This window comes from Syngnathoides biaculeatus, chromosome 6 (genome assembly GCF_019802595.1).
Source record: "Syngnathoides biaculeatus isolate LvHL_M chromosome 6, ASM1980259v1, whole genome shotgun sequence".
Taxonomy (NCBI): Eukaryota; Metazoa; Chordata; class Actinopteri; order Syngnathiformes; family Syngnathidae; genus Syngnathoides; species Syngnathoides biaculeatus.
In genome coordinates, this window is record NC_084645.1 from 17475174 (window position 1) to 17494130 (window position 18957).

At 39.4% G+C, this 18957-nt stretch overlaps 1 protein-coding gene across 1 annotated transcript in view; it reads left to right on the forward strand.

Moving 5' to 3' along the window:
- tmtc2b (transmembrane O-mannosyltransferase targeting cadherins 2b) overlaps positions 1–18586 on the forward strand; it is a 109086-nt gene extending 90500 nt beyond the window's left edge. The window contains exons 9-12 of the mRNA XM_061823242.1: positions 2798–2879; positions 6729–6843; positions 11847–11910; positions 16493–18586. Of these exons, the coding sequence (XP_061679226.1) occupies positions 2798–2879; positions 6729–6843; positions 11847–11910; positions 16493–16672 (441 nt within the window). The 3' untranslated portion in view covers positions 16673–18586. The remainder of the gene's footprint in view (positions 1–2797; positions 2880–6728; positions 6844–11846; positions 11911–16492) is intronic.
- Positions 18587–18957: the final 371 nt, after the last annotated feature.

Below are 18957 nucleotides of genomic sequence, written 5' to 3' on the forward strand. Positions count from 1 at the left end.
ACTCCTCGATATTCTTACAATGGAGTCAAACCTTAATGTATGCACACTTCAACCTCTGAAAATATCAGAATGACCGCACCAGCATTTTGATTTCATAGACATTAAAGCATTTTCCTCATTAGGTGACTATCCCGTTGCTGACGGAGCATGCCGGGATTTGAACCGCAGTCCTCAGAACTGTGACGCAGATGCTCCAACCAGGCGGTAGTGACACCTAGCCATGTCTTATTTATTGTTATTTTCCCAGGTTTACAAAAAATTCTGACAACATGTACAAAGCAAGATTCATTTCAGTTCAGTGGGAGAGTTCGAGTTTTATCAAAGCCAAGGGAAACCATTCTACTTCTAGTGATGCTAGGAAATGTTTACCTTTGTTATTGGCTGCATATTGATGCTGTGGAAACCTTTCTTATTCAAATATGCAAGTTCATCTTGACTTGGTGCTTTTATAGCAATATGGGTTCAATCATTACACCTGATTACCTTGGCAAAGAGACCGAGCTTGAAGAAGCCATCTTCAATTTGTCACATTTATCGATGTGTCAGTCGGCCATGAAATAAAATAGTTTCTTCTTGTCACGGAGGCATCGGTCACTTCCGTTACTTTCCTCAATACAATGCTCTAATGTAACAGTACAGTACAGTATCTCCCAACTATCTGTAAAAAAAACATACACTTGCGTGGAAATGGAGAGCGACCAAAACTTGCTGCTCCATGGTATGTGTCCTCTTTTTGTTGGACAGTGAAGATTGTATTGCAGTAATTTGCATGGATAAGCAATCGACGCCCTCCCAAACCTTAATAATTACCTTATTATTAAGCATTATTCTACCTCTTCAGTAGAATAATCACCAATGTCAAAGTCAAATCCAAATGCGTTGAAGTGGCATTATGAAGGCAACTGTTAGCCATGAATCTATCTTGACAGTTCTCCTCTCCTCCTCCTCCTCTCCTTAACCAGTGAGTTAAAAAATTACCGAGTTTTGATCAACCAGGCCCAGATTGACAAGCAACAACAAACAAATACAATGTGTGTTCATTTGAGGCCAATATCAGGTCATTTTGGACATTATACATCATCCAGTAAAAAAAAAAAAAAGGTCAAACTGTACATCCTGTATATCTAATTCATATCTGCCAGTGAGTACACATATTAGCTTTGGATTCCCAGGCATTATAAGTAGTGTGCATAGTCCTCTGTATAACTTGAGACAGCCTGTTTAATTTCACATTAATCTACATCTATAGTATTCATGAAAGCTAATATTTTCTTGATCTGTCTGATCCATCCGTGATGATTTTACAGTCTTTGTTACTAGTGCCATCTGTTCAGTTATATTAAGCCATGTTTCAAGAAATATCTTCTGTCCACTCTCAACTCCCATTTATGAGAGTAAAGGTTGTGTTCTGAGTTCTAACAAATACAGACAGACACACCCCTGCCTTGGTTATTATAGAATCTTTAGTGTATGAAAATTAAAAATGAAACTAAACAGTGAAGACACTTTTCCAGTTGGAATGTGACTTGACTCCCAGGCATAACCATGTAGACAATATAGAAGACCGAACCCCGTCTTGAGTCTCCACACCATCAGAGGAAACTGGCCACACTAGTATATTTACATTCGAAAATGAATAAATTCAATCTGCAATTCACTAAAAACTGCACCAGTATTAATACGAGAGTGCTGATTGTATGATGCTTTAAGAACTTTATCTGAAGTCTATACAAGCTTTGTGAATGCATTATTCATGTAGGGCTTATTATCTTTTCAAGCCAACACATTCCAATTATGACTAAAGCAGGCTCTTATAGATGGTTGCTGTTTGTGGTTTGTTTGCTCAGATGTCATCTGATGCCTGAACGAGATTTGAATGCGTTCATCTCCCATCATGCACTTCTCTTGGCCAGCTGCTCTTCTTTCTTAGTTTTGATTGACAATTCAAAGTCACCAGGGTCTTTTGTTTATAATTAAGTCCTGCTTTTGTTTTTGGTTTTATTTTGTATCGGCTGAACCTACAGTACATACTGTATACACACGCCATGCACACAATTCTCACAATCGCACTGGATTAAAGAGATTATCAGTCCCTCGCTGTTTATTTTTGGTACCAATAAGAAAAGTAGTTCATAGTTTTACTTGGAACATATTAGAAATATTTGTATGTTGTCATGGGCCAAAAAAGGGCACTTCTTTCTTGAGTTGCACCAAACTTTTTTTTTTTTAAATAAATAAAAATGTGTTTGGAGTTTAGAAGTACAAAACATTACCACATAGCAAAGGAAAATTATTTTTGTCAATCCTAGTGACTATTAACCTTTAACAGCACATACAGGGGATCAATGTCTGGTTGTCTGCAAAATATATTCATAGTCACCCCGGCAATCAGTGGAAATGTGTGAAAGCGTCTCTTCGTTAACTGTTAATTTTCTCTGCATCCACTTTCTTCTGCCCCACTTACTGTACCGTCTAACATACTCACCAGAGAACAGTGGTTACAATCTATGTGTTATTTGCACTGATAAAAGTGTAATGGATAAGCCTTTGCCCCGTTTAGTCAGCTGCATCGAGAGTGACCACACATACTGTATGTTGTTGACACATGAGCTTGGAGAAGTAGTAAGAGTGCATGAGTATTTATGAAGATTTATTGTTAAAGTGAGGCCGCGGTTTGGCGAGACGTTAGAAATACACAAAGATATTTTGACTGTTGAGTTGAGTGTGGTTTTATTGGAATGAATGGTTTCATGAGGCAACTGAAACAATAACAATGACACTGGTTAATCTGTCTCAGGGGCAGAAATCAGAAGCAGAGAGGTACTTCTTGAAGGCTATCCAACTGGATCCCACAAAGGGCAACTGTTACATGCATTATGGTAAGTAGTCATTTGTTTACGTAACTTCATTTGGACTTATCTTGATCCCAGCTTTATTTCCTGAAGTAACACACACATATGGATTTTACAAGCCAGCACTTAATTTTACTCTCAGTTTATGTCTTTCCAGTTTAGATTGTCTATTGAAAAGATACTAATAATTGTAACTATATTGTGGAACGGTGTATGACTGGTGAGCACATCTCCCTCACAGTTCTGAGGACCAGGGTTCAAATTCCAGCCCTCCGTGTGTGGAGCTTGCATGTGCTCCCCATGCCTGCAGGGGTTTTCCTCCTACATCCCCAAAACATGCAGCATAGGTTAATTGAAAACTGTAAATTTCCCATAGGTGTGAATGTGAGTGTGAGTATTTGTATCAATGTGCCCTGCGATTGGCTGGTGACCAATGCAGAGTGTGCCCCACCTCCTCTCTGATTTTTATTGGAATAGCCTCCAGAACATCCGTGACCCTTGTGAGAATAAACGGAATGGAAGTTGAATGAATTAATTTATGTTGTTATACAGTGGTACCTCTACTTCCGAAGATAATTTGTTGCAGAAGTTGTTTTGAAACATGGATTCTTCGTGACTAGAAGCGCTTTTTACATGTAAATCCGTTCTAAGCCCACTGATTTCCCCTGCCCAAAATGAGCATTCAAAGTACATAATGTAAAGAATAATAAAAATTGTGTTAATTTGCCTTTGGCTTTGGGTGACTATGCAAAGAGAAGGCTGAGTGACGAGCAAAAAGGCATCATGGGGGATGGAGGAGGAGGCAATGGTTGACTGCTGAGAGAAAACATACGTATGAATGCACAAAAGCACACAACTTAATTCCATTAAAGATTTTGGGGACCCATGGTGAAAAAAAGATGAATAAACCTCCAAAAAACACAAATGAAAAACTCACAAAAAAGTTGTACTTTCCACTGTGCAGTAGGGTGTGAAAGCACTCGCGTGTGAGTCAATGACAATTGAATGACCAAAGGAAACAAAAAGCATCATGGATAAAGATTGACATCCCTCTGAGCCAATTGGATTCCACAAAGATGCTACAGCGATACCCAATGGGAGAGTAGGTGTATCATGCCACACAAACTAAGATACAGGATGTTTACGATCAGTGGAATTTGGGGGCTGGGAATCCAGTGGCTATTTTTTCCTTTCGTATGCTGAATTTTCCTATGTAAATAGAGAATATTTTTCCGAGGAAGCATTTCATAACCTGAATTTTTCGTTACTAGAGACGTTCATAAGTAGAGGTACCACTGTATTTTCATTTTCCCTGATTGATTCCTGAATTTAACATTGATATTAGAAATAATGTTTAAATACAAAACATAAATATAGTAAATAGACCAAATTACTAAAAATAGCAGTGGGTGAAATGACGAAAACATAGCTGTAAGCTTTTCAATAGAATTGTCACCATAAGACAAGCTACAGCATTGACCTCTCATTACTTTTAAGATAAATTCTTCATCTACTGAATGCATTAGCATTCTGGTAGAGTATTTAGGAAAACCAAAGTTTAGATAGTATACAGTAGTCATAGCCCTTGAAATAATCCTCCAAATAAGATTTATCTAAGTTCAAAGACATATATCTTCTTGCAGTATATTTCTGGATTCTGTAGTTAATTAATCGGAATAGTTGGGCTTAAGGAAGTTTAACATAGTTAGAGGTGGGGCTAGGCAATAAAATGAGTTCCAAGTTCCAGTCAATCCCGATGATCAGCTGTGTGTGTATTTCTTTCATCAAACAAGGCAGGATTGTCTAATGAACAGCCAATCAAAGTCAACATTTTCCTTCTGCACTTCCATTTACAAGTTGTAGAAAAAACCCTGTTTCCTTGGTCATATGTCCCGTCCGCCCACAGAGCCAGTCAGCCTTGACAGTCGCAGCTCCGCAGGTTACTGCGATGGTCTGTCCAGAGAGTACTGTTTTCTCCAAGTACCACCACACACATGATTCTATTAAAAACCTGAAAGGTCAAGTGTCAACCCTATAAACATTATAAAATAGATATTATAATGAAAAATACATATAACATTATTCACGTCAGTGTACATAAGAAAAAATAAATATGAGCGGAGACTGCGTCATCCATCCGCAAAGTTCCAGAGGTGTCATTCTACGACATTAAAGTGGTCACCATATTGATTGCATCCCGTCCGTGACGTCACCCCGGACATTCGTCAATGAGAACATGCGGTGGACCTTACTATGGGAGACGAACACGCCCTGACATGGAATCTCTTTTCGGGGCAATATTACCCTATTGGTTCGAGCCATATTCAAATGATATGCCATCACAGCCAAACTGCCTCCTCGTCCAATCCACTTCTGCAGCGGAGATGAGCCATTGTGGCTCATTTTCAGCGCTGAGGTGGCTTATCACAGAGGCAAGCCGGGCTGCTTTAGGGCATTGTTCATAGCCTCCGCAGTACGTGATGAACAACACCGTCGAGCCGGGGCGCTTTACGGCGTTGTCGTCGCACACAGCTGAGTGCGGCATTGTCTGCACCGTTCTTCAGAGCCGCCGCCATCCGCGAGCCCAAAGGCTGCGCGAGGCAACGCAGCAGCCTTCGCCGGCGAGCCCGACGGCGTCCAATGCACACACAACACATTTAGCACGCCTGTCATATGTACGGGGATCTTTTGTTACGTTATGAGAGACGGATGACGTGGTCCGCCCCAAACTTTTATTTTTTTTAGTAGCTGGATACACACCTACCTGTCAATTGGAACCCACAAAGTTCTTGTCCATTGCACCTGTGCAATCCATTTTTCACGACGAACCCGGTCTCTTGCAAACTTATGAAGGGTAAATCCATCCTCCCAAGCGTTCAAGCAATGTCCAGCAATGCAACGAGCTGGCATTTTGGCTAACACGAAGGAACAACAATCTACCTTCCCGGAGGTAAAACTAATAGAAACAAACAAGTCCACTTGAGGGCAGTCCCGCCATGTACGTCACTTCCTGCTTCTTCTCGAAAAGAAATCCCTTGAGAGGATTTTCATGACGGGAGTTACAAAAAGCTGTGTATGTCAAAATAATGTTTTGTAGTGAAAAACCGCATGGGTCCATGTTAGCTGCCGTTTTTTTCATTAATAACATAATAAAAATTATGCATTTCATGACAGTGGCCCTTTAAACATGCAAGCGTTAGTACAGCCTGTTACTCAGGGCAACCAGCACGTCTGTACAGTATCCTACTGTATGTATTGTATATGCTAATGCTACGTAGCATTATCAGTTCGGCCTTCAGACGCAGAAAAAGTGGAATCACTCGTCATCTGTCATACTGTTTAAATATTGACCAAGAGCGGTGCTGCTGTTTGCAAAAGACATTTGATCACAGTGGCGTGTCCTGCTGATTTTTTGGGTCCTGCATACCTGCAAAAACACTCAGTCAAGACTACTGTAGTTCACTGTATTTTTTTATATTTGCCTACATAAAGCATTTTTAAGATTTAATATTTTTCTATTTTTATCTTTGTAAATGTTCTTTAATTGACTTATTACTCATGTTAGTAATATGTTGAACTAATATCAAGCTTTGGTTTTTAGTACACTTTCTTTAAAACTTCCAGTTCAAAAAAAGTTTTAAAACATTTAAAAAGATTCTGATAATAAGAGTGAGGAGGATATGAAAAAAATAATAAATGGGATCTTTTTTTTTGTTCCCTATTGCCAAAGCCCGAGTTATCATTCTCTAGTTCGCATCTAGACTTTCAGCAAGTTAATGTTTTCCCACCTTGGTTACCACTCTGTCAGTTATATTTCTCTCAAGAGTTCTCCTCTACTTTCTCACAATGCACTTGTATTCTCTGTTGCGCATCCAGGTCAGTTTTTGTTGGAAGAATCACGACTGCTGGAAGCGGCAGAGATGGCACAGAAAGCAGCGCACTTTGACAGCGGGGAGTTCGATGTGGTCTTCAGTGCTGCTCACATGCTCAGGTAGGTTTTGGATGGCCGTTCTTTCCATTTGTGGCGTCTCTACTGGATAGTCCATTCGTTAAGTTGAAAGGGATGGCTGTGTGTAAAAGATGGATGTGTGCCATGTCTGCATGGCAAATATGATAGACTTGAGTGTAGTCCTCTTCTGTGGTCGCAGTGCCAGCTGAGCTCAGTGAGATTTTCAGCTGTATATTTTCCGATGCACTTTCTCATTTTCCTCGCCACTCTTACATTGTGGGAGCTGGCTCGCACTTCCAAATGAGTACATGTACTTCATCCAGTTGAGGGGCCTGAACAATGAAGTGTTCGTAGGCCACCAGCTCTGTGTTGTTTTTCTGAATACAAGCCATGAAAAGGAATCTTGTGCTAAAAACATAAATGAAAGGTCATTTATCGTGCAAAATGCTAAAATGTTTTTGTATTATGGATGACAGACAAATTGTCTATGTTGTTGTCTATGTCCTGATAGATGTTACCATCTTTTGAATACCTAAAGACAATTAGGAAGTAAAGCAACTCCACTGCATATAGTAGCAAAACAGTACATGTACCCATTGCTGGAGAAATATCATAAACCCTAGTACCACTGCTGAATACTGTACCACCTTTTCTATTGTGATGTCCACTTTAAAACCTGCAATACACATGTCTACTTGTGTCCAAATAAATCAAAATTTCCTGACTATACACCACTCTCCAAGATTATTCTTCTGGTATAAACTTTTCCGTTTACATGCTGAGATTACTTCATGCTCTGGCTATGACTTGATTTAGTCATTAAATTGGACTACCCTCATTATCCCAGAATAGGAAAGGTAAGGGATGACAATGTTTGTACATCCTATAGACCCCCACTGAGGCAGCAAACTACAACAAGTCTACTGATCTGGTGTCACTGTAGACTTTACTTTTATCGCTTAATGCTATCCATTTTGTTTCCCAAGTTTCACATATATATGTCATATTCTTGTAGTATAATTTGGTGTTGTAGCTATATTGTTCCACACATTGCCTTAGTTACCGTAATTTCTTGATTATAATGCGTCCTGAAGTATAATGTGCACCCCCTAAGTTGACCTAAAAAAATCAGGAAAGCCCTTCTACCAATGTACAATGCGCACCACCAATTTGACGCTACCCCCATGCTCAGATTATTAGGAATGATATCTATTTATATTTTTTAGGTTTGTACTTGTATTGTTTTTCCAAAAACTGTCCGTACAACAATGTATTAATTTATTTATTATTTATTTATTAATAATAATCATTGTGCGTGTGCTGATGTAGCGGTAATATAATCTCGGAACAGGCCACAGGAAACACTTGTCCTGGTCCCTATAATTGAACAGAATCCCTCAACCGGCTAAAATAAATGCTCATTGATGGCACAGCATTTTAATACTGTTGATAGCATATATTGCAGTCTTAAAAATATAAACTATTTAATACCGTTTATTAAACACTGCATTAAATATTTGTGTATAAAACGTTTGTCCATAGTGCAGTTTATCCACTACATTACACATCCTTGGCCAAGCCTTCAAAAGAAGCATTATGATTCATCTCCAACCCGAAAAAGATCCATGGTAGCTACCTTTGGTGCATCACTGTGGAACTCATCATTGGTGACATTTTTTTTTAATCCCAAGAGTTTGTTGCCGAGCATAATGGGCACATTAAAAAAAAAAAAGCGAGCATTTCAACTGTGTGCGCTCCCGTTTTGTTTTTGTTTTTTTTTTGTCCCCGTGACGCTCATATTACATAGTTTGAGCTCACGTTGTTTTGATACCCATCTGAAGCCATTGAGGCGAGCTATCATTGTTTTGGACTGCAATGCTACTTCCGGGTTTGCGGCATCATCGGCACGAGTGATGACACATTTCTTTTAAAAGCAGCTGCACAACTAGCTGTTGTAGACGACATTTTTTTGTCTTAGTTTAAGTTAAAACAAACTCATGGGCAGTAATTTCTGATGTTTGGTGCAGTAGCAACAAGCATACTACGCTAACAATCGTAAAATGCAAGCTCCCCAAGGCGCTCTGAGAGTTCAGGTTGGGGGCGCACATTACCATAATACATATAAATGTGTAATATAAGACATTGAATATCATATCAAAATGTATATGTATACATTTTTTACCACTCTATGTACCTCTATATTACTATACAATGTGATTGTATTTTTTATTTTTCATCCATACCTAAATATAATGCGCTCTCTTAGCTTTTAGAAAATATTTTGGGAAAAATGTGCATATTGTTTTCGAGAAATTACGGGATTCTCCCATTCATTGTGTACTTGCTGCAAAAGGTTGATTATCTAGGTGTGTTACCTCGGCGGTTAAAGGTTGAATTTAAGTTTGAAGAGGTTTATGGTGTCGTCAAAGCTGTTAAATCAGGCCAACCCAATAGTCTTACTTGATTTAGTGACGTGTAAACATACAGGGGGGGGGGGGGGACTATAGACTATAAGAGACTATACTACTAGCGTGTAGTTTCAAGCAATGTTCACTCAGGCTTTCCTTTTGGTGTTTGGCCTGATGCCTGACTCTTCCACAGCTCTTGCTCTAGATTTGTTTGTGTTGGTTATAGATGTGGAAAGACCTCCAGTTGTTAGGGGAAGAGATACTTCTCAAAAGGAGGAGGTTAAACACTTACATGTGCAAATGTCTTTTATTGCACTCCTGGGCGCTTCTGATCATTTTTCTACAAAACTAATAATTGAACGCTTACTCCTTTAAACAAGTCTTATGAGCTTTTTTTTCCCCTTTCCCTCCTCTACATTGACACTACTTGGTCATGTCAGTTTTGAACAGTAGGCTGTGTAATGCTCAAAAGCCACTGGGGAGTTCTTTACCTGTAATGTGTGTCAAATTATGTGATATTACACAGTAAGCTATTGAATCATAGCCAAGAAAAAGGTAAAAATTACTATACCCTAGCCATTCACCTCTAATATGATGTCCTATTCCACAGGCCATATGTTCTCTGTCATGTCATATCGCAGCATATCTGAAGAATCATGAGCATGTCATGATGTTAGGTGTCCCAGTGTGTGCTTTTTTTTTTCATAGCTTGGTCTCAATTACTGAACAAAATGACAGCGATATCTTTAAACCAGCCGTCGTAGTTTTTAGTATACTTCTAATGATATAGCTGTTTATGTGAATGGTGAGTTTTAAAAAAACAGCACACTCAACAGATAAGACTACCATGGTTTTAGTCCAAATGTCAATTAGCTCAGTCTGCATTTGAAGAGTTTGTTTTCAAAACGAGACATAAGCATTTTTTTTTTCAGATTTACGAAACTCGCGCCAAAATTATCCAGCTCCGAATGGATAAATCTGAAAAAAATGCCTATGTCTCGTTTTGAAAACAAACTCTTCATTTGTTCTTTGATTTTTAAGAAAGATAAACTTTCTGCTAAACAAGATTTGTCATTTAGCAGTTCATTTGCCTCTTCGTCTTCTCATATTTTTCCTCAGGTTTCAATAAGGTACTTGTTTGTATGTTTGGCAACCCCAGTGTCATGCATTCCTTTGCTCACTACAGCTTGGCTGCAGGAGCGCCTTCAGTCATGTTTTGGTAGCTCTCCAGTCAACATGTGCCAAACATAGCTATGGGTTGAACAAGAAATCATATTTTTTTAATCCAAAGTCTGTCTCGAAATAATGGCAAACAAACATATGGTTGTGGTTGGATGTAAAAATGTAAAATCAACTCATTTACAACAATCCATCATATCTCCATGCCTATATCTGAATTGTTCTTGGGTTAACATGCTTTTGGAGGTAAAACAAAAAGCCGTATCATGCTATATTGTTGCCATGTAATGGTAAAGCAACATCAGTGAACCTTATTTTAAATCTATACTGTGCTTTCTGTTATTAGCATTTAGATACACTATGAAATGATAATAATATATCATGGAAAATAAATTAATGGATCATCTCATTTAAATGTTTTACTTTCCATGTTCGTTTCTGGACAGTACGCTTCAATCTTTGCAGGAACAGTTTTGTGAAGGCCCTTTTTTGTTCCAGCATAACTTTGCCTTGGTGTACAAAGGAATTTATTCTTGAAAGTGTTTGATGTGGGAGAACTTGGGAGCCCTGACCTACACTCAATCTGACCAGTGACCTTCTGGCAGAATTAAACTAAGATTTCTTGGTTTTCCACTACATTTGCATGTAATGGCCAAATATACCAATACCTCAGTTGAAATGTTTTTTTTTTTATTAACTTCTTTCACTACATCATAATCACAGGCATGTCATGACTTTCTTTTTTCAGAAGAAAACCAAACATGCATCCGTGTTTATTGTCAATGGAGACCTAATAATTTTTTAATGCCCTTTTATCTGGAATTAAACCTGGAAATAGCCACTGAGCTTATAATTGACCACAACAGCCAACATGAAAGCCAGTGTCCTTTGATCACCAGGAAAGAAGGGGCTCCACCAGCAGCTACGACCCCCCCGCTGTCCTTGACGTTATAAAAAAAAAAAAAAAAAAAAAAAGTAAAGAAAAAGGTCTTTTAAATAGGGCTCTTGTTACCATCGATGAAACTCATGGAGTTGAGCTTTGTGATTTGTGCTTTAACATATTTTAATCAAGGTAAATGGTGTTACAGTGACACGTAACATTAGACATGAGGAGATTACGAGGAAGTTCAAAAGTTTGAAATGTTATCATCTCCTGTTCCAGATTACACTATTAATACATAAGGTCAGCCTTATGTTTCTGAGTCCTGCCCTCAAGATTCATTTAGCAATAATGGGCTTCTTGCACTGTATTACTCGATTGAGCTGCGATCAAGGCTAAGATTGAATCAGAAACATTGAAGCAAATGGATTAGCTCTTCTCATCCCTCATGTCATCCCCTCCATTATTTTCTTTGTGACCGCCATGCAGCCGTAAACACGGCACGTTGAAGTCCTCCTCTGAGTATCTGGGTAATAAAGATGAGTAATGACTGCTTCTTTCGGCTTTCCCTTTTTCAGACAAGCCAGCCTGAATGCAGCAGCTGAGAAGTATTATGGACAAGCAGCAAACCTGAGACCAAATGTGAGTACAGCCCGTGGGCTAATCATGATCATTACCGTTCCAGCTAGTACGCGGTGGGTTATCAGTAATCTCGACCATATTACTGTCAAATGTCCCTTAATTGTCAGCGACTCTTAGAAATGAAGGATTTTTCTAAAGCTGGATGTTTGTTGGTCCATCACCGTCATCAAAGGAGCACCACATGGCCATGGCAAGCATAAATGATAAAAATCTCTTGGACATCTTCAAAATAAATCCAACATGGCCCCCCTTGGGGAGCTTTAAAAGGGAAACGGTTCAGTAACATTCAGTTTGCAGTGGAAGGAAGACCAAACCAGAAATAAACCATTGGAGGATTACTGATGATAAAATACAATGTTATTGCAACAAAAAAATGGTCTGAAAGTGTCGCAAAAACTGTGATAATAATGACAAGGCTTGATAATACATGCTGAAAGAGATTTTAAAATTGCTGCCTACAAACTTTGTTGGTCCCAAAATTGGACATCTGGAGAAAAGACATCTGGTTTTGGCAAATGTAGCAGAAGTAATCCATTATAATGCAATGTTAAAGGGTAAAATGCGCGGTGTCTTACTTTACACCATTAATGCAATGCAATGCAATTAATGCTTACTTTTGTAACGTTTCTTCCAACATTACTGTATATTAATCACTACTGGTATTTAAAAAATTAACTGACTTCATTTGCCACAGCACACATGCTGGATCTGGTTGTGCACTCCCCCACCTGTGCCAATGCAAAATTATTAGTGTACTTCTCCACATTAACCTTTAGTGTATCTCGACCTATCATCTGTACCCTGTGCATCTTGATCAGACGTTTCATGAATTAATCAAAGGGCACTGATGTTTTGTATTCAAAGCATATGTCTCCATAGTCAGAGTGAAAATTTATCCCCATTTAATAGATTATTTTTCCCAAAGGCTTCCCATCCTCTCTAGCTAAGCAAGTTAAGTCATTTTTGGAAGCTTAGTTCGCATGGCTCTTTAGCTTCCCTTTGAACCTTCCTATCTTATCACAGGATTATCTATCTACCTGCACAATTTGATCAAAATGATTCTTCAAGTGAATTTCACACTTGGTCTTTAGATGAGCACATGTTGCTCTATGGAGCAGACTAATGTGCTGCACATCTGGCTCTGCCTCTGCTGCTATTTGACAGTTTTGGGGGGAGGATTGGATGGCGGAGAGGTTGCAGAGCTGCAGGAAATGAGGAAAAAATGAAGGCTTTGGACGAGGGACATTTGCAGAGTGCCGCATATGCTGCTTCAGGGTAAGGGGAAAATGCAGGAGTATGGCTATAAATCAGAGACATCTGAAGTGCATGAATGAAGTAGAGCGAGGAAGCATTTTGGCTGAGTTTTTACTGTTGAGTAGGAAAGGAGAAAATTTAAGTCAGGACTTAATATGCTGTAAAAGATTTCAGTTTAATAATTTTTTTCTTCTCCGAGTGCATTCACCTGACTTTTGTGTGGGCAGTGTGGGTTCAGTTTCCCCTCAGGAACGGTGTGAATATGAGTGTGACGGCTTCTCCGTGCCCTGCGACTGACTGGCGACCAATTTAGGATACAGTGCGCCTTTTGCCCAAAGTCAACTGGAATAGGCTCCAGCGCCCCATGACCCTTACCAGGAAAAGTGGTATTGAAAATGGATGGACTGATATATTTTTCCACTCCAGACTGCTTCATGTTACTTAATTCATCATTTTCTTGGCACCACCAATAAAAAACACTTTTGACAGCATCATGATAAAATAATGATGGTGGGCGGACTTCTGTAACTTTTCAGCGGATATACTATTTTCTGCCTTGTGCCGTTGTTGGGACACCCCCTCACATCCCGCTGGTCCAATCAGTATTAGTATTAGTAATACAGTATATATTGTAGACTATCGCATGATTTGTTGCATTTCGAACAGCATGAACACAGCGTTCAATGTCTGATAAAGTGTCTTGACATCTGCATACAAGCTGTGGCATTCTTAGTCGTCCCAGTGCAAGTAATTAAATCCTATAGCGTTTCTCTGGAAACTCATTAGTGATCAAGCATCATTTCACATTCATGTTCGTGAACTGATGTACAGACCTGCTGTGCCAGCACACTAAGGTAGGGCAGGTTTGACCCACTCCGTCAGCAAGGGGAGCCAAGCCAGCGCGCCCATCCCTGTGGTGGTGGTCATGGTGGAGGGGGGGGGGGGGGGGAAGACATCTCTCATGCCTTGCCACCCAAGCTTGTCCCCTAGTTCCCCCAAAGCATCCCAACCAGCCCCTGAGAAAGGGGTAGGAGAACTGAACAACAATCCCTCAAGCTCACCACAGAGTGCGCCCCATCGCTGCCTACCACCACCCTGAAAAGACCGGGGCCCTTAACCACCAACAGGGACCAACTATCGCCTTCCTGATCAACAAGGAAGACAATAGCCCACCACCAGCTGGCCGATCCTGACCTCAGGAGGTAAAGCCATGTGTGATGTAAATATTCACTTTCCATCCTATTACTATGGTTGCTAGCTCCTCAATTGGCAGACATTGTCCCTGAACTGTGATCATCTTTGGGGAGGAATCGGGCATTAAAATTTGAGAGATTAGTGGGGGTAAGGTGAGACGGCTAAGGGAGACTGCTGACCCGCATCCTCTCCCCACCGACGCATGAACGATGCATTAAAACCAGAGATGTTTACAACTCCTAATAGAACTATAGTTTTGTTAAATATGTTTGATTGATAGCGTGACATATATCAAAGGTTTCATGTAGAGCTGGATAAGTCATCAGTTTGTTTGATTCAAACGTATCTGTCAGAAAGTAAGTGGGTTCATAAGAGAGGCTCAGTGGTTAGAGCACTGGTTTGGTAAACCAGGGGTTGTGGGTTCGTATCCTACTGGGGCCTCCACTCCCTGAGAAGGGTTGCGTCAGGAAGGGCATCCGGCGTAAAAAATTGTGCCAAACATATATGTGCGTTCATCTGAGATGACACGCTGTGGCGACCCCGAAAGGGACAAGCCGAAAGAAGAACCATGTAAGTGGGTTCATAGTTAATGCATCGCTACTGATGAGCACTGTTTGCGCTAACATGGCTGCAGAGAGGAGCTGCTTTACAAGAGCAGTCACTCTTGCCAACTTAGTGATGTTGCTGATTTCATACTCAGTGACTTTCCGAAGCTTATGGCAACTGTTTTTCCCAAAAAGGGACTAGTGAGTTCAATTCCTGCAAAGAAAACAGACTATATGAGCAGATTAAATGTCACATGGTTTTTCATATGTCAAGAAAGGAGCTAACGGAGTCAGTTACAAATATGATGAAGATTGCCGAAGACATGGTGGCCATTTATATGCAGAAAAAGCAATGATTTATTGGCCTTTTGGCTACGTTTGACCTTAAGCTTGGGCTTCCAAGGGGCAAAGCTGTACAACTCCACATGAGAAAAGACTGCATGAGAGCTGAAGGTCAACAACAGCTAAGCCATGCAATTTAATGGCTCATTTTATGATGTTACTTGTTGAATGTTTAAAATATTGGTTTATTAGATTTAGATTTATCTTCATGACATGATTTTGACAAAAGAGACGACTTTCCAAGAGGAAGCATGTATTTTCCTAGCTATACAAAAAATGTTAAAACAAAAACGCTTTTTTATAGAGCAAATCTGAGCGCTTTTATGTGTTATTTTTATTTGATTCTAGTTCCATCATTTACTGTGCATGTTGGAGTACAAACCAAGCAATGAACTCAAGGGAATTACATGTAGACCTCAGAGTCAAAATTGTGTGTCACAGATTGGTACAACTTCAACAACAGCATGAAAAGTCCCAACGAGCACCTGCAGTTTTTTTTTCTGATGTTATTTTCCCACTTTAGACAAAAATATGTTGACTGAAATGATTGATTTGCCGATAATTCCTTGACCAGTTGCTCATGCACAAGATCTGAATTTCATCAGGCAGTGTTGCACTGCTGCCTCCCGCTGCTCGTCAATGGTTTATTGGGAGGAACCCATGCTCTGCTCGTCACCTCGCCAAAAACATTTCTACAGACATATCTTTGATGTAAAGCTATTCCAGGGAACTGTGGACCTAAGCCCGGGTCAAAAGTTCACCTTTCAAAGAAAGAATGACACCAAGCACACTGTCAAGATAACAAAGTAGTGCCTTGGGGACAATGCTGGATATCTGGGAATGTCCTTGACTGGCCCAGACTTGAACCCATTGTAACATCTTGGCAGAGATCTGAAAATGACTGTCCTACCTGATGGAGCTCCAGTGATTTATATAGAACGGAAGGAACTGAGTAAGATTAGATCTACCAAGCCAGTGGCATCACACCAGAAAAGTGTGTACAGAAACGGGACATACGGTAGGGTGTAGAAAGTGCTATTTTGTAAATACATTTTCATGTGCAGTTAGTCGTACGTACAGTAATTGCACTGGTGCTGTGACCAAATCCCGCTGCAAGTAAAATATTACTGCTCGAAGGCTTTCATTTAGAAGGCGAAAATAAATTTAAATATGGTCTGACTTTGCAACACAGAAGCTTACATAACCATGCAGACTTGAATTATAAAATCTCCTCTGTCGTCTTTTAGTACCCTGCAGCCTTGATGAACTTGGGAGCTATCCTGCACCTCAATGGGAAACTTCAAGAAGCTGAAGCCAATTACCTCCGAGCACTGCGCCTCAAACCAGATGACACCATCACCCAGTCCAACTTGCGTAAGTTGTGGAACATCATGGAGAAACAAGGCCTGAAGACGACGAGCCCTTAAACTCCTGTTGTCGGCCTCCTTGGCACATGGATGACACTCCTGCTCATTTTGCTGACATGGTGGAGACTCAGGGAGGATGTTTGCAAACAGTGAGGTCTTGATGGTTCCCTAACACCCTCGTTATGGCTCCCGCGTATACCTTAACTTTTGACAGAAGCATTGTCATAAGTTTGGTATAATTGTAGCTCATGTTTTTCTAACTACAGCACTTGAAGTTTAGGTAGTAATGTGGTTCCACCCTTTAACATTAGGAATGATTTTGAAGAAGTGAGATGGTGTTCTCTATCACGTGTTAAAATATGTCATCCCTCAGTACAAGCCGACAGGAAGGATGCTCATAAAAAATGCTACCCAGAATGTCAGTAAATAATAGTTGAAGTTAAACTTCAGAAGTGACATTATAGTATGAAGAAAAACGGAAGGTGGGATGTTTTACACTTGAAAAGGGAATTATTTATTTGCTGTTGCAGCACAATAGAAGCCTCAAAGTGTTAAATATAGTAGATCTGTTGACAATTACAATTTCTAGATTCGGCTTGACAATGTAAAAGGGAGAAGAACTCGGGACTTGTGTGATATTTATTATGCCTTCTGATAAAATCATTGAGACTTTTTTTTGCAGTGGATGTGACACTTCTACAGAAATTATGTCTTCATCGAACAAGTAGGGAGCTATAAATGGAAAAATGAATTACGTTGCCATGGAAGTTGTAAACAATTTAAGGACTGATATGCGAGTGTGGGTGACACCACCTCCCATACATGTCAGATGCTTTTATTTAATACATAAATAAGTGAAGGAGTTATTCTAACCAAATGCAAACCCTATCCTTAACAATCATGACCTTTTTTTTTTTTTAACATCGTAGGATGCAAAGACTGAAGCAATGTTTTCATCCATGTCTTTGTATTGGACTAAACTAATTTGATGTTTATATAAAATGAATCCTAATATATACCCAAATTGTGTATTTTAAACAGAAACTCTTACATAAACAAAAATAGTCTGGGAAAAGAGAGTAATTTGCTGGATTGCCTCCATTTTTTTTCCTCATCTTGTTACATTTTTGTCTTAATGTTGTCAATGTTGTAGATTTTTCGTAAATCGCATCCTTCTGTGAATGATCACTACAGAATTGGTGATATAATCTTTGCGGGTCACTTATCATGAAATATCAGTTGCAAACTTTTAAGACTAATATACCACTTTTCTACTGCATCATACCAGGTGGCTAAGAGTGATTTGTTTCCACACTTCAAAGCTGAACCCAAAAAAAAAAAAAAAAAACGGGGCTCATTGAAAGCTAATCAGAACGAGATAAGCTAACTAAAATAGAGGAAAATGGTTGTCCATTGTATTCTCGTCATTTTGGCCATTTTCCAGAGATACATTTCATTCCATTTTGAGCCTAACCCTTAAATTGTAAAGTATTGTCGTGTTACTATAGCAACAGAACCAGCTGGCACTGTGTTTTACATGCATAATGAAGAAATGGTTACATGTTTATACCTTCATTGATGTTAAAAATATTTGAAGTTAAGATTATGAGCGGTTTTGAATGTGGTTAGCTGATCTTTGTCATGTCTTTTTGGTGATTTTTCATAAGCGTTAATGTAAAGTGTTTCCAGTCACATTCCTTCCCAGCTTCACACACTCTGTAGTCACAATGTTGAATTGTTATTGTACAGTGTTTTACAGCAAAGTGCTGATTGCTTGAGTCAATTGTCCCACTCTGTGTCACAGCTCAGGGATCTCAAGCAGTGCATTATTGCAGGAAAAAAAATCTACACAGAGCTAAATTATAGATTTATTTTTGAAAGTTGTTGTATTTGTATATATTATTGAGATTTGTAACATTTTTGTCCTTTTTTAAAAAAAAAAGTCTCATAATAGATCCTTTCCTTGATGTTGCTTTTTTTCATCCTAATAAATGTATGCTGTTATGCATTTGATTTGTTTGTTTTGTCCAACCTGAACAAAGTTTCTGTGTATTTACATGACATTTCAATCTCACTTTCTTGTGCTTCACCGTCAAAATTAATTGGGTAGTCTTGCAAGCTGCGGAACACATTTAACACAGCATTTAAGTCTGCCTCCACTGCAAATTTGTTAAAACATGTCATAAAAATAACAGTAACGGAGCTCTTTTGCTTTGATCAGACAGCATCAAAGAAGACTTAAACATTTCCATCTGCAGAGAGTAGCGAGCATGTCCACATATGGTATACAGTGTAATCCAGGTACGACCTTGCGGCGCTGCATGTTCTTCCTGTAGTAGAATACA